Below are 16,867 nucleotides of genomic sequence, written 5' to 3' on the forward strand. Positions count from 1 at the left end.
CAGCCAAGCCATAAGACCACAAATGAAACTTGAAATTAAGAGACTCCAGAAAACACATATAGACCATTAGAAGAAATTACTTGCAAAGAAAGATAACTAGAGTCATTTATCAAGAAAAGCATCTTACGAGATATGATCTTACCAGAGCTAGAAGAAATTACATAATCAAAGAAAGATAACTAGACTCGTTTATCAAGAAAAGCATCTTACGAGAAATGAACTTACCAAAGCTAGATGACAAGGCATGACATCCATCCTTGACCGGTGGCTTTGATTTTAGCTTGCAAATTTCTGTTTCGAGTTTATGTAATCTTAATCTCATATCAACCAACTGCTGCATAAGAAGTCAAAATCTTAAGCATTTTAATTAAGCAAACTCGAATTGAGCGTCATGAAGGAAACTGATCGCTTTTCCGAGTAGGTATTTCCTTACAAGCTTGGACAGCCCCAAATCCTCCAGTTTCCGCTGGAAAAGCACCGTCAGAAATCTGTGTCTGAGTAGAATCTAGATCTTCCGTGCCAACGCCCAACTTATCTTGAGATGTTATTTCTGGTATGGAGCTTATGGATGCATCCAAACCATATTTGCAGCATTTACTGCAACTTATTGATTTTTCTGGTTTACATATCACTCTCTTTGAGCATACAAGTGTAATTCTCAGGTTCTACAGTAAATTTCCTGAAGTTTTCTTCCTCATGATCCCAAGTATCAGAAGTGGTAGAAGAAAGACGAATGAAATCATTTAATTGCCTCTGTCTACAACCATTGCTTCTATAAGTTTTCACATTACAATTCTGTGACAGATTGTTTTTGACTTCACCATCTAGAACAGAAGGAAGCCATGTATTTTGGCCAATCCATTGCAAATTCCTTTCCAACATTCGCCTCTTCATATTTGCACATCCATTTACATGCTTCACAGGAGTGTCATTTTCAGTCGGCTTTCCCAATCTATCCCAAACACTGCCAGGTCTGATTCCATTCTGATTGAAGGTTGCACCAGCTGCCCTGGAAAAGACCCTCCTCCCACCAACATTGGTCTCCTGAGAATGATTTAATGGTGGGGTTGCTGAATAAAAAACGTATACACAAAAGCCTTCAGATCGTTTTAGGTATCATCAATATCAGGGAATTGTTTTCCTATATAATATTAATGCAGAACACTAACAGGGGAAAACCACCCTTGATAGTTGATATCAAATTGAATAAACTTTGGGTTAAGGAAACCTCTAGTTTCTTTTAATTCAAATAAATAATAATGATAAGTTGTGAATATAATATTTTTATAGCTTGTTTATACTATGGTTAATAAGATAATTTAACCCTAAACCTAGATTTAAAAATAAGGAAACTTAGAATCCTAGCCATCTTAAAAAATCTTAAATATTCTTTCTATCAAAAAAATCTTTAATATTAAATAAAACTGAAATAAATAAATATTATATTAATATAAGCTCTACATCACAAATAATGAACTATAAGCAAAGTGTTGGATCCAGAAATTTCTTTTTGAGGGTAAGCACATCAAAACAAAATTTTTGTATGTGACAAGATATAAATAAAATAAAATTTAGGGTAAACTATGCATTTAGTAACTAAACTATCAATTTTGATACATTTTAGTACCTAAATTTTTAATTTTTTCAAGATTATACCTAACGTTTAATTTTTTTTCTTCATTTTAATACAGTCGTTAAAAACTTAATACGTATAATATCTAAACTATTAATTTTAGCTCATTTTAATATATAGACTTCAATTTGACTGCAGAGATAATAGCTACCAAATAAAATAAAATTATTGGGAAAGGCTTACTCCGATGGCCCTTCGGATATTGCAGGTTTTGCTCATATGGGAGCAATACTTCAGCAGATGCCTTTGTTTTAAATGAACACATATACAGGGAACCATCTGGATTATTTCCAAATGAACATGTTGCTCTAAAGTTTTCCTTAGATTTGCAAGGAAGTGCCGAGGCAAGCGCATTAGTTTCCCCAGCCAAAGTGTTGGTTAAGACCGGAAGCTGGTAACGAGGAACTGATCCTGACCCAGAATCTTGCGACTGGATATTGGAAGAAACATCATCAGCCTCAGAGGAATTTGGACCGGCGACGTTCTCCGAATCGGAGGAGCTCTATTTGCATTCGTATCATTGAAATCTTCAGAGAGAATATCCCATAGCCTAAACAAAAGACAATGTTCAGAGATTCAGCGTTAGTCGGTTACGGATTATAAAATGGATGAACATAGCCCAAATAAAAAATGAAGAGAAAAAGAATACCAAGATACAAAGTCGTCGGTAGCATCACCAAGAAACGGAATATTTGAGGTTGGGGTTGGACGCCATTAGTGATGGTGTTCGCTTCTTGTTTGCTTAGGGTTTTCGTTGCTCATTTCTTTCTATATTTTCTTATCTTCTTTCCAGAATTTCTCGAGAAACGGCTACGGGAAAGACAGAGGGAGGAGAGTTTGTTAACAAAAAGGACAGTCTCGATGAAAGAAAACTGGCGCCTTTTCATTATTTACCTCTTACCCCTGGAAACTAAGAAAATCACGCGCTCATTCATTTTTATTTGAGAAAATAATATCAGTGACAAAAAATGTTTTATAATATACGATTTTAATTATTTTTTTTAGATTTATCAAAATGACCAACTAAATCGCAATACGATCGATAATTCGTAACGCGATCTCCGATATCTCAAATCAGTTTCCAGATTCGCAACGCTACCACGACCACGACCCGACCCGAGACGAGACGGACGACAACGGCGTCGGCGGCGGCGCGCGAGAGTCTCCCTTGTTCTCTATCACTCAACAAGAAAGTGGGAAAGCCAAGCCTTAAATATCATTCCCAATAATATTTCTAATACTATGTGGGATTGAGCCTTAAATAGTGATATTATTTTTGAATGTTTTGCTTAAAATTGCAATAATCGCGATTGATTGTAGATTGAATTTTAATTGTGACATATTTAATCGTATAATACTAATGCAATTGGTTGCTGATTCAGTTGTTTTAAGGTGCATGATTGTTAATTGTTTCCTGAATAATCACATTGTATTGGAAACAAGTGTTGGTAATGCTCAATCCCACATAGTATTGGAAACACTATTGAGAATGATATTTAAGGCTTGACTTTCCCACTTCATTGTTGAGTGATAGAGAACAAGGGGGACTCTCGCGCGCCGCCGTCGCCTCTCATCTTGTCTCGTCTCGGGTCGTGGTCGTGGTAATACGTGTCTTCGACACGTCCGCGCGAATATTATCTTTTATATTATATGCTGTGGTTGGATGCGAGGATATAATTAAGAAATCTTTTAGTTGTGTAATCACATTTTTATAATTATTTATTATATTATTGTGATAATAATATTATTAAAATTTTAAGATTTAGATTTTGTTTGAAAATGTTTCTTCAAACAAATTTTTTTAACGACCGTTTTTTTAACTTTTTAATTTGAGTTAATAATCACTTTTTAACTATGAATTTTTTTTGTTGAAAATGAGATGTTTGAAATTATGTGTTTCAAATATATTTTTAAGGCGAAAACACTTCCATAAACATTTCCAAAAACGAATTTCGACAAGCATAATCTATTACTATGAATCCGCTACAGGATACGAATACAAAATTTATTAGTATTTTTTTTCATTGCTACAACAAATACAGAGATAAAATAAAAAGCAACAAATTTGCTGCTGTGTTTAAATTAATCGAGAAGAAGACATCCAAATTTGTTGTCCTGATGATCAGCTTCTGCAGCTTATATAAAAGTTTGCTGCAATGTATTTTGGATCTCATGTCTTTTGACGTCTCTCGCCTCCAAGGAGGGCCAGAAACGCCATATCTACGTAAATCTCAGCCGCAGTGAAGGAGCTTCACAGTCTAGATAAGAATTTAACCAGAAGAAGCCAGAAGAGTCGGGCCGTTCGTCCCCCAAGTTTCAGTCGAGTCCCACATGGACTTTCTCCTTGGTCCTCAGTGAAGCTTGTTGATTTTCAAGGGCAAATGAATGAACAAGCTAGCATCGTTTTGCAAACGCGATATATAAACGTTGTCATACTTGGATAATCAGAGTTGAAAAAGCACGATATATAAACATCGATCAGTTGAAAAAGTACGGTGACTTGAGAACCTCTCGCAAGTCAAAGTTGCCTCTCCCTGGGAGGGGAGGAAATATCAATGACGGATATGATGCCTTGAAGCTTTCAAGCAACTGCAGAGAACAAAAGGTTGGTAAAAATGAATGAGACGGAAATTTCAGCAATACTGGAGCTAAATATCAAATAGGAAAAGGTTTGAATTTCCTTTCACAGGGGTACCATTTTTCCTCGACATGGCAATCAATCGAAGAATCAAACATTCAGTCACAGGTTACTTTCCAAGAATAGGAAGACAGGGATCACCAAACTTACGTTTTCAAGAATCGGCATGCTATAAAGCTCCACAAATTTTTCTCGAAGTATCTGGTTCATCATCTCCACATCACATGCGTGTGTCCAGAAAGAGTCATGGACCCCTGCAAATAATTTTATTTGATGAGGACGTGAGCATTTATGTTACAGTGAAACATTATTAGTGTTTCGTTACAAGAATCATACGCTTTGTAACAAAAGCGGTGGAAGTTGATCTTAAACTAAGGGAAGTGAGAAATTCAGATAAAACGAAAAGAAACATATGCTTCAACCATGTTCCACATCAGAATGTCACCTTCATCATTGAAAGAATAGGCCGACAGAACAATTAAAGATTTTATGAAAACCTATAGTACTATCCTCAAAAGACTTCTCACTTCCTACCTAGCTTAGCAAAAAACCAACATGGACTAAAACTTCATAATAGTTGCAAGTAATGAAATGCAGCCAAAACTGAATCTACAACCGAAGCAGTTTAAGTTCCATACATCGATGCCAAATGTGACGAAGCTTTATAATGCATTCTAAAGGTATTAAGGTTCCTTGCTCCATTTTTTTAACAATGAAAAGAACGTTCCTTAAAAGAAACATGGAAACCATTAAATAAAGACTGTGGTTTGTGTAGTTTCCGCAATATTTTCAACACCCCATAACATTTATAACAGTTCAGTACATTTCTTTTCTGGAAATGCATTCACTTAAAGTTCTCCCTTTCAAAATAATATGTCAAAGTTCTTGAAAGTTAAAATTATTTGTTCTTATGCAAATAAGTCAAATCCAGATCTAGGCTCAGCTAAAAGTTATAATGACAGACCTGCAAAATGTAGACCAGCGTCTCTGCATGCAACAGCAGTCATCATCATGTGAGAACCATCAAGTGAGTGCACAAAATTTGGAGGGAATGCAGTTCTCTGTTTTCTAACATCTACCTGGAATTGATTAAAGATTAGTGTTTTTACCCTCTTAAGAACAAACCAAACACATATAGGAACTTAAAACAAGGGCTAGAATAAGGAACTTACCGAGCTGCCCTCCCGCTGCAGGGCTAATACTTGTAGAGAAGTTCTTATCTGAAAAGCATCAATGAATTTTGTTACTCCAATGTCAATATCATTTAATTGAAATATTAACCAAGTATGGCTAGTATTCTATTAAAGCGTATCCTAATCCAACTGCAATCCTGAAGCCTGGAGAGTATGAGCACTTTAAGAAAGACAAAAATCTTTAGGCCATGCAATATAGACAGAAATAATGGTTTTTCTTTTCCCTGAACTAGTTATTCACAAATACAGCTAAGAACATGCATTTATTAAGAGTATGAGGAAGCACTCCTCTAGCTCTAGTGCTTCTGCTTTGTCCCTCAAGTTATTGCAGTTGCAGATATAACAAATTGCATTCATCATCATTTTAATGGAAGGGAACCTTCCACAAACTGATGTGTCTTCCCACAGACTATCTCATTTGGCTTGGATGGGCAGATGAACTAGAAAGCCCCTCCTTTCAGTGGCCAATTTTCCTATTGGATTGTTTGAGATTAAAACTCAGTGTATGCCATAATACTTCTGTAAAAATGGAACAGGCTTGATAATCTGGTACACTGAAATTATAACACTCACAAGATGTCGTTCACTTTTATAGTAGGGCTGCACAACAGGGAGACCAAGAGGTGTTGTCCAGCGCACTGGCTGATTCTCTGAAGCAACAATCTACAATACAAGGATTTCACTGACTAATAAATTGATTGAAGTAAAAATCGTTGCTCCATAATTACCATAAGATAGTTTGTGTCATGTTTCTTGTAAAATAACAAGTCATACCTTTTCAGTCACCTAACCAACCCATTATGTTGCGTGCTGCTTGGAATAATTCTCCAAGGGCTGCCAATGTCACCTGTTATTTTTTTAATTCACCCTTTTTCACAAGATTATAAGCAGGCACACCAACAAATATACATACATGTATGCACACATATAATAGAACATTTCTTCCATCCTCCAAATGCTGATATAATAGATCTAGGAACCATACCCTCCTAAAATAAAAGGGAAAACAATCTAGAATACTCCCAGTTTATATCTTCTAACAGCAACAATTTTCGAAGTGTAAGATACTTATGTCAAGAAATTGAGAGAAGAAAGGGCATTGAGTACAATTGGAGTGAGAGAGAGAGAGATCTAAATGGATGCAAGAGCGCAGAAACCCAGTATAATGTATTAAATTATCATAATTTGTGCTTGCATAAGTATATAAAATTAAATGGATTGCTTACTTTAGCAGTGTAGCAAGCTGCAGAAAATAGCAATCTATCATCAGTTATATGACCCTTCTCTGCCAATCTTCGTTTTATTTGCTCACGCGCCCCAACAAAGGTTACACCATACACTGAGGTCATTACCGTTTGCTTCACTAATTTCCGATCCACCTTGAAGTTTCAACATTTTAATTCGTTAGTTTAAAAGGGAAAAAGTCCTAATTCAAAATCAATTGTAAATAGTTTAGATGTTAACTGTTCTAGGAAATCTAGTAATTTGAGTTTCATTAAAATCCAGTCTAACCTGATCAATTAAGAGCTTTGCCAATAGAGCATTGGGATTTGTCGCAGGATCCTTGTTACTGTCCCTCTTCATTATATTGTGAACCCTGTGAAGGCCCAGAAGATATAAATAGTGACAAGGAATAAGGAAATTCGTTATTTCTCATTTTTAGTACTGTATTTCACAATACATACAAAAAGACAAGTTTTCCTAAAGCTAAAGCAGCAACAATAAGAGATGAGACAAGCTACAGGAAATCTCGCTTCTAGGAAAATAATATTGGAAATCTTGCTTCCAGGAAGCATGGATATTAACACATAACACCAAAAGATAAGGCACCAAGAAAATAATATTAGAAATCTTGCTTCTAGGAAGCATGGATATTAACACAAGCTACAGGAAAGATAGCAACCCAGAACTGAGCATCTCCTCCTGGACCCTTACAACTTTCTGACAGTCCTTAAACTCTTGTGTTGCTGCAGCTCAATTACTCTTCCAACCATTATCAAATCTATTCTTCAAGCTTGAAAGGCTAGTTCATTTGAGTTAATTATAAGATTTATCATGATTTTCCTTCAAAAATTCCTTTTCACCACATACAATTAACAAATTACATTAACAGGTTCTCTGGTTTTGCTTACCAAACCAAATATATTTGTTCCATAATTGAATTCCTGCATCAGTCTAATTCATGTTGTTTTAGTTTCTAAATTCTAAGCATCCATTATATCAAGTGTAAATTTTTAACTAAGGCAACACTACCTATATTGAGCAGTTGTTATCCTGATGACTAAGGCCGCTCCATTATTTAATGGTTGCTATTTCCACAAATAATTTTGCAATCCAAAGCAAAACACCTTGAATGCAAAATAAAAAGTTTTATAGGAATAACATTAAAGTTCGAATTTTCCTTTTTACTTCAATAAAGCAGCAGTAGAATTATGTTCTGGTTGTTGTTGTTTCTTACGTTTTCCTCAATTTTAAGCAACAACTAACATCAGCCAATAATATCAGAGAAGGTTAACCCTAAAAGGAGCAAGGAAAGTTGAGATGCATCAACTATTACTGGTTTTCCAGATAATAACTCAGAAATTTAATATACCTCACAGCAATTTCTGAATAAACATCAGCAGGTTTCTCTCCAGCAACCAAGTTAACTGCTGCAGCTTCCAACTGCGAGAACGGATAAAAGATGTGAGACCATAGAAGCACTTTTATAACTAACATAACAGAAAAGGGTGGCTAATTATAAACTGATAATTAGTGGGTAATAATTTTGTACCAAAATAGGTGTACTGGAAACAAGTTTAGTTTCTCTAAATGTACTAAGAAAACATATTTTATACATCTGTGTGTGGACACGTTTGTGTGCGCGCGCATCAAAACCAAACCTGATAATATGTATTGTAGATTGTTTAGAACAAGGAAAAATGCTTATCTACAAAAAGAAAACGTACATTATCTCTTCCCAAGGCTGCATAGTGCTGTAAGCCATTGCAGGAACCATCCTATATTAAAAATTTTAAGGGAGAGAAGAAAAAGAAAAGGAGGGTGAGGCAGATGAAGCAGTTGGGGGGGGGGACTGAAACAAAAAATAAAGCTAATAAAAAACTAAAAGAAGATAAATTTAAAAAATATTCATGTAGAGAAAATTGAAGAATAAGGTTCAGATGTGTGTTTGCAGAAAAAATAAACAATGCCCTTTAAACAGGGAGAATAGAATCAAAATAATGCAAGTATTTCTAACAAGTCATTCACACTATCCTTAAATGTGGTAACAGTAAAATATCACCACAAGCAACAAACAGGTCATCTCATTCACATAACATTAAGACTTAAGACTTAGATGTCTAGCAAAATGGTAGTCATACAACAATACTCTATCTAAATAAGTAGTTCAAACGATCTTATTCTTATAAGATGGAGATTCCTATTTTCTTATATTTAAGAAGATTAAATAGACAACATATAATTTGACCAGGTACACTATGATGATAGATGCCTTTTATCAGCTTCAAGGACACTCATGAAGATTCACCTGATGAATTGGCAGGTGGGATACCGTACTATACGGTGATGAGCTCTTTAAGGCTTCTGACAGATTAATACAAGCAGCTAAGCACTGAAAAGGATCCTCAGCTGTTAGCCACCATCGGTTATCATTGATAGGGTTTTCTGCTGAGTCAAATATTTCATCTAAATGGTTATCAATAAATGCCAGACACCCATCATGTGAAAGCTTTTCAACACCTCCTGAGTAAAGATTTGCTAAATGTATTTTCAGCCAATGTAACCCTGATCTCCCCAGTGATCGTCCTTCAGCAAATTCAAGAACTCCTAGACAGAGATCAGAACTTAGATGATTCAGATGTGGATGCATGGGGTATGCACGACCTCGAAAATCAAGATTGTGAGGATAATAAAAGCCTTCCTCATTTTCCATTCTCCGAGCCACCTGTCATATGAGAACACAGACACAAACAGACAAATGCATCAAAATACAAATCAAGTAATGCACACACAGATACATTTTTTTATTTTTTTTATTTTTTTTTGGGAGAGAGAAAGAGATGTTACCGAAAGCTTAAGTTCAGTGTCACATCGTTGAGAATGTCTCTCACGGTTAACCTTGTTTGCCTTTCTCACACTCCATTTCCACTCTTGGATTTCAGTTGAATCCTCTGAATGAGGTTTGTCTGGTATAGGAATCTAAAAATAAGGATCCTCTGAATTATTCTTCTTAACAAGAGTTAGGCTGGCCTCTTAGTATTTAGCAAAGAATAAGGATGTTTCTATTCCTAAGGACTCCTTAATTTCTGATCCTTCTATAGGGGATTCTTACTCGTCCTACAATTTCTTGAAGTCTTCCATAACCCCTTGGTTACCTCCCCCTACGGGTTTCATCAAGTTGAATGTGGATGCAGCAATTAGTTGTGATTGGGAAAAATCAGGTCTGGGTGGTCTTATGAGGGATCATTCTGGTGCAATCCTTGGTTCTTTTCAGGAACCGGATGGTTCTGGACCTCCAACATTGAAGGAACTTAAAGCTATCCAAAGGGGTATCTCTTTCTTTACCTCTGTCCTAGGGAGGGTTAAAGATAGGTTGATCATAGAGAGTGATAGCAGAGTTGCAGTAGACTGGATCAATAAGGTTGTCTCATGTCCAGCTGTTTATGGTTTCATTGTTAGAGATATTGTTGAGTGTCTTAAAACTGTCGGGGGGGTTGTTAGATGGATTGCAAGGACAGCTAATATGGATGCCGATGCTCTAGCAAAGGCTGGTATAGGTTGATTATTATGTTGTTGGCTTCTATAGTTCGGTTTTAAGGCTCAAGAATTGTTGTAAGGGTTCTACTTGGATTTTTCTTTCCAAGGTTGTAATTCTTATTTTCTTCAATGAAATTATAAGGCACTCTTTTCCTCCTTCCGATGATTAAGAAGCTTCTTTACAAGCTCCATTAATCAAGAAGGAGGTTTTTAAAGAGACCTTCAAATCTTATCAAAAAAAAAATACATTGATGGTATATTTCAAGGACAGAAGTATATAGCGGTAAATATTCACTGCATATCAAACTTGCTACATATTGTTTGGCACACAATGTAAGTAAAAGGCAGATCATAAGCATCTTAAAACCTTGAACCGTTATAATGTTGATTCACAGTGTTTGTTTATATTATGCTACATAGTAATATACTCATAAACAATGGAGAGGATTAGTTGACCAAAAGAGAGAGACCACAGTTCTAGGACATCTTAAAATGTAAGGACATTTAATTTGGTGGGATGGAGTTTAAAGAGAACCATGCATGCTAGAATAGTTTTCAACTTAGATTCCACGTAAATATCACCACAAAGGCAACTGCTTGGAATTAACCAGAAGTTAAACTGGTATGGTGGAAATCTTGGCATGATTTTCATATAAACAAGCACGAAGAAAGGTAGATACCATTGGAATGTGGACATCATTAACTAGCAAGCACTAAATCTCTAGGTAGAGTATCATTCAACCAGCGTTAGATAGCCGGGGAGGGGGGAATTAAAATAATCAAGTAAATTTTGAAAGCAGAAGTTCATGATATGCTCGCATCATTACGATCAACCAAGCTTGCAATGTTGCCACCACTAGCCCAAATGCTCTCTACCACAGCAAGTACCTTTTTGTTCACCCTCCATTTGGTGCTTCCAAGCGTATCAAGGGCCTGTACACATGCCATTTCAGAAAGTCAAGCAGCACTAGCAATTAGATAAAGACAACTGACAGTCTATATGTTCATGGCAAGCTTTCAAAGGCTTAAAAGAGTAAATTTGCAACAAAGTACCACAGTTCCAGTTCGTTGCATTTACCATATCTCTTCTTAAGTTTTTGCCTACATCAACACATTATTCAGAAAATTAATTGTTACTGGGAAAACACGAAAAGAAAATAGCATTATTGTCACCCCTCTTTCCCCTAAATGCATCACCATCTGAACAAAAAGCCAGAGGTCTACAGGCAAGACCTAGAAATCAAATCCGACATATACAGGCAAATACACACCTAAGAAATAGCCCAGTTACTAATAACCTAGAAGATGATCTGGCAGACCATTATAGGGCATGGGGTTCATTCTGCAAAGATAAAAGGCTAACAAAGAAGATAGTCTCACCCAGGATCCCTCGAGATGGTTTTAAATTTATGTCTAAAAGCAGGCCGAACATCGGGAGGGCTATCTCCATACTGGTCAATTGGAGGGTGCACATAAGCTGTTTCAGTTAATAGTTCTAGAAGACGACTTCCAAGCTGCAGGGTAACAATCAGCCAAGAAAGGGTTCTCAAAATCTAAAACATAGAGGGAAGACCTTTTGAAATCAATAGACCGTTAAGAAAAGAAGATAAGCAAAAAGGCTGCTAACCTTAGCTTGAGCATCTCGACCCCAAGGTTTAATTTCTTCATTTTTTATCAGTTTCTGCACCTCAACGAGTTTTCTCCTCCTAATCAAACTAGTAACACGTTTCCTAAGTATCTCCTTCTCCTTGCTCACACCTTGAACCTCATCTACAATCTGCTTCCTTTGATAATTCTTAGTTTTCTCCAAGAAGCTATGAATTCTAACCTGATACAAGGTAGCATTAACAAAGTTTCATCCTCTTTATGACAACAATGATAAAAAGAAAAGGAGTCAACTGAGAAGGTCAAAACCCGAAAATTATAGGCATTGATAAATGAAATTGCATGAGTAGAAGAAAATAAATCACAGTTACTAGTAAGGTAAAGAATGAAAGAATATACTTTTGTGAACTAATATGAACCAGAAACCTCAAACTAATAGCAAAAAGGGAAAAAATAACAAAAATTAAGCTTGATAGGCTAACCTCCTGCTCAACAGCCACCCCAATATGCACAGCAGCCTGCACAACCTGCACATACCCATCTTCCTCAGCTCCCATAAGCAATCCCATCATCTTATGCATAACAATGATGGCCGTTTTATCTGCCGGTAACAAATCAATATGCGGGGCATAAGCCGCTCTCAGCTTCTTGCTTTTTCCTTTCTGAACCTTTTGTTCCCTCGCAATTGCCTCCCTCAAAGGCTCAAACCATCCCAAAAACAACCCTTTAACATACGGCAAGTTGGGCGCCAATTTCTTCTCACACATTTCCCTCTCCAATGCCCTGTATTCTTCCACCATCTTCTCCCAAGCTTCAGTCTCTTCCTTCACTTGTCTCCTCCTAAGCAAATTATACTTCCTTTTCTCGATATCTTTATGCTCTATTTTGACGGTCTGGTTGGTCAGTTTGTAGAGACCTTTCAAAAATAAAGCTGATATCCAAAGTGGGTCTTGGATAAATATCCTTGGAGCAGAATCTGGGGAAAGAATTTGGCGGCTGTGAGCATTGGGTAAGAGGAAATTTGTTGGCTTTTCGATGTTCTCTACGAAGTTGTCGTGGATGGAGTCGCATAAATGGTGGAAACGAGGTGGTTTTGAAGGGGAATTGAGACTGAATTGGAAAGGGAAAAAGGAGTGTCCGTGGATGAAAAGAAGGGGCTTTTTGTGGGGTTTTAGGGGCACGGGAGGCTTCGAATATGATGGGTATTGAGTGAAGGACAGTGAGACCGTGGCAGCCATTTTTGGTTGTTGCAGAGATGAGGGGGAATTCTCGGGGCTGTGACGAATTAACCTCCCTTAAACCTCTAGCGTATAATGACCTTTTGTATGATTTTTTATCCCAATGTCAATTTCAAAAGATAACTAATAAAATGAAAATTTACTTTTTTTCCTATATGTATCCCTATTAAATTATTGACCTTCTAATTTTCTTAAATAATAATAAATGAATTTATAAATTTTTATACAGAATATTTTCTTTTATCCACGTGCAAAAAAATTATATAAATGAAATGATTAATGAAAATTTTAAAATAAAGATAATTTTCTTTAAGGTAATATTAAATTATTTTAAATATATTTTAAAATTAAAATTATATTATAAATAAACCAATTAATTAAAATAAATAAAAATAAAAAATTTATCTTTTGAAATTATTAAATGATAATGGCAAAAAAACATCATAGGACTTTGTACTTTTTAAAAATTTTAATGTAGCCATCATATTATTTTTCTCTCTCAATATAGTCATCCAACTCAGAAAATAAGCATAATGTGGTCTTTTGATTGATATTTTTCATCGTTCATGGTATCGATGTGATGTCTATGATGTTGATATGACAGTATACGATGATTAATAATGTGATGCATAACATGTCAGAAAAACTAAATTGATAACTCGAACATGACAGATAAACTATAACGTCAGTATCGTAAACCGTTACGTCAGAATCGTAACGGTCAATCGACAAAAAACTATGGTCAAAAGGTCACATTGGTTTTGTTTTCTGAGTTAGAGTATCACATTGAGAGACAAAATTAATACTAATGTTACGTTGATTTTTTTCAAAAGTACACGAATCTTTGATGCATTTTACCAATAATAGTACATGTTTAATATTTTTTAACTACACAACTTATAAAGTTATTATTGTATTATACAATTATATTTGTGAGAAAAATGAGCTCAAAACGAATTACTAGTTTCTATTTTAGCCTGGGTTACCATATAGAATGAAGTTCAGCATTTGATCTGTTTCCCGCCATTTTAGTTCGGGAGAGAGGGAGTAAACTCTGAGTTTGCAAAGCAGATGTTAATGAAGTCCGCAATAACAAGCACATACTATTCAACAAGAAGTCGAAATTTTTTCCTCCACCTCCTCAAGAAATCCACTACTGTTGCTCATCTCACCCAAACCCACGCCCAAATCATCCTCAATGGCTTCCAAAATGATCTCTCCACCATTACTAAACTCACCCACAGGCTCTTCGACCTCAAGGCCGTCTCCTACGCACGTCACCTCTTCCACTCCATCCCAAACCCGGATCTCTTCCTCTTCAATGTCCTCATCAAAGGCTTATCCAACGCTCATTCCATTTCGATTTATACCCATATGAGGAAATGCACTCATCTCAAGCCTAATAACTTCACCTACGCATTCGCCATCGCCTCCGCTTCAACCCTTTCCGATGAGAAAGTTGGGATTTTGTTGCATGAGCATGCGGTCGTTGATGGGTATTCGTTGGATTTGTTTGTGGGCACTGCTGTTGTTGACTTTTACTTGAAGATTTGGCGGGTTGACATGGCGCGAAAGGTGTTTGATAAAATGTCTGTAAGAGATACGGTGTCCTGGAATTCTATGATATCTGGGTTGGTTAGAAATTGTTGTTTCGATGATGCTGTTCAGGTTTTTGGGGATATGCTTAAAGATAGTGGGATTCGGTTGGATTCTACTACTCTGGCAGCTGTTTTACCGGCTTTGGCCGAATTGCAAGATTTGATTTTGGGAATGGAGGTTCAGTGTTTGGCTTTAAAACTCGGGTTTCATTCCTATGTTCATTTGCTTACCGGACTTATTTCCTTGTATTCAAAATGTGGGGAGATTGAGGTGGCTAAGTTATTGTTTGGAGAGATTGGAAGACCCGATTTGGTTTCTTATAATGCAATGATTTCGGGGTATACCAGCAATGGTGGGAGTGAGTGTTCTTTGAGGCTATTCAAACAACTCCTTGGTTCTGGGGAAAAGGTCAATTCTAGCACAATTGTGGGGTTGATTCCTGTTTTTCATCCCTTTGGCTATTTTAATCTTACTACTTGTATTCATAGTTTCTGTGTGAAATCTGGTATTATCTCACAATCTTCTGTTTCAACAGCGTTAACTACTGTTTATAGCAGACTAAATGAGATTAAATCAGCACGGCTGCTTTTTGATGAGTCCTCAGAGAAAACGTCAGCGTCTTGGAATGCTATGATCTCAGGGTACACTCAAAATGGATCGACAGAAGCTGCAATATCTCTTTTCCAAGAAATGCAGAGATCCAAAGTTAGTCCCAATCCTGTCACATTTACAAGCACTCTTTCGGCTTGTGCTCAGCTTGGAGCACTTAGTCTGGGGAAATGGGTGCATGGCCTAGTTAAAAGCAAGAATTTTGAAACTAATATATACGTCTCAACGGCTTTAATTGATATGTATGCAAAATGTGGTGGCATTACGGAGGCGCGAGAATTGTTTGACTTGATGGTGGGGAAAAATGTGGTGACTTGGAATGCGATGATTTCAGGTTATGGTCTTCATGGCCAGGGCCAGGATGCACTTAGGCTCTTCTCTGAAATGTCACATTCTGGGGTTGCCCCGAATGGTGTTACATTTCTTTCTCTCCTATATGCATGCAGTCATGCCGGCTTGGTGAAAGAAGGAGAGGAAATATTTCAGTCTATGATCCATGATTATCACTTTGAGCCATTACCTGAACATTATGCCTGCATGGTTGACATCCTTGGCCGAGCCGGCCAATTAGAGAAGGCCTTAAAGTTTATAAAGGAAATGCCAGTTGAGCCAGGTGCTGCTGAGTGGGGTGCATTGCTTGGTGCTTGTGTGATCCACAAGGATAAAAAGCTTGCTCAAGTGGCTTCTGAGAGGCTATTTGAATTGGATCCAGAAAATGTAGGATATTATGTTTTACTATCAAATTTGTACTCGGCTGAGAGGAACTATCGACTGGCTGCTTCAGTACGCCAAGATGTTAAGAAAAGAAAATTGGCAAAGATTCCCGGATGCACTCTAATTGAGATTGGTGAAACTCCACATGTCTTTACATCTGGTGATAAATCCCATCCTCAAGCATCAGCAATATATGCAGTGCTAGAAAAATTAATAAGGAAAATGAAGGAGGCAGGGTTTCAGACTGAGACTGATGCTGCACTGCATGATGTTGAAGAGGAAGAGAAGGAGCTAGTGATAAACGTTCACAGTGAGAAATTGGCCATTGCCTTTGGTCTTATTGCTACAGCCCCAGGAACTGAAATTAGAATTTTTAAGAATCTTCGAGTTTGTGTAGATTGTCATAGTGCTACTAAATTTATATCCAAGATTACTGAGAGAGTCATTGTGGTCCGGGATGCTAATCGGTTCCATCATTTTAAAGATGGTCTGTGTTCCTGTGGGGACTATTGGTGATGGAACAACAACTCAGCTCATTAAATAATAGTTTGGAGGGAGAAGCAAATCAAGATCGAGTTCTATCCTCCATTTGAGGCATGTCATTCAACCCGCCTATATTCTATAATTGACTGGCTTTCTAACTATAGAACTAGGAGAAACCCTAAATACTCAGACGATTCAGTTGTTCAACATGAGCTCAAGTTTTGGCATCTTTAGATTTTTCATCGGTCAACACTTCTTGTTTCGTTGTCCCCTTGAAGAAAACAGAATTTTGGAATTACTGTTTCAGAAATAATTATGCTTCTTGCAATTTTTGGCGTCTTAGAGGATGTTAGATGGACTGGAAAATTCTTTGTTACATAATTTTATTGATGTATTT

General features: G+C 36.7%; 2 protein-coding genes and 1 pseudogene across 2 annotated transcripts; 1 reads left to right on the forward strand and 2 right to left on the reverse strand.

Annotated features, from left to right (window-relative positions):
- Positions 1-389: 389 nt before the first annotated feature.
- On the reverse strand, positions 390-2,350 carry LOC120132265. Its single transcript, XM_039149067.1, has 4 exons — positions 2,283-2,350; positions 1,817-2,183; positions 626-1,070; positions 390-561 (listed from the first exon to the last, which is right to left on the reverse strand). Exons 2-4 carry the CDS (start codon positions 1,896-1,898, stop codon positions 390-392), a joined length of 699 nt encoding a protein of 232 aa, XP_039004998.1. The 5' UTR covers positions 1,899-2,183; positions 2,283-2,350.
- Positions 2,351-3,647: 1,297 nt separating this feature from the next.
- On the reverse strand, positions 3,648-13,108 carry LOC120132266 (annotated as a pseudogene).
- A 998-nt stretch (positions 13,109-14,106) lies between these two features.
- LOC120132245 (pentatricopeptide repeat-containing protein At4g30700) lies at positions 14,107-16,574 on the forward strand. The gene has a single exon (XM_039149052.1). It carries the CDS (start codon positions 14,137-14,139, stop codon positions 16,501-16,503), a length of 2,367 nt encoding a protein of 788 aa, XP_039004983.1. The 5' UTR covers positions 14,107-14,136; the 3' UTR covers positions 16,504-16,574.
- The last annotated feature ends 293 nt before the right edge of the window (positions 16,575-16,867 follow it).

This window comes from Hibiscus syriacus, unplaced genomic scaffold (assembly GCF_006381635.1).
Source record: "Hibiscus syriacus cultivar Baekdansim isolate YM2019G1 unplaced genomic scaffold, ASM638163v2 tig00110560_pilon, whole genome shotgun sequence".
NCBI classification, from domain to species: domain Eukaryota; kingdom Viridiplantae; phylum Streptophyta; class Magnoliopsida; order Malvales; family Malvaceae; genus Hibiscus; species Hibiscus syriacus.

Coding starts and splice junctions, on each gene's coding strand:
- LOC120132245 (XM_039149052.1), top strand. CDS start 14,137: ATGTTAATGAAGTCCGCAATAACAAGCACATACTATTCAACAAGAAGT.
- LOC120132265 (XM_039149067.1), bottom strand. CDS start 1,898: ATGTGTTCATTTAAAACAAAGGCATCTGCTGAAGTATTGCTCCCATAT. Junction 1,071..1,816: donor ATATCCGAAGGGCCATCGGA/GTAAGCCTTTCC, acceptor TTTTTTATTCAG/CAACCCCACCATTAAATCAT. Junction 562..625: donor ATGCTCAAAGAGAGTGATAT/GTAAACCAGAAA, acceptor TGCATCCATAAG/CTCCATACCAGAAATAACAT.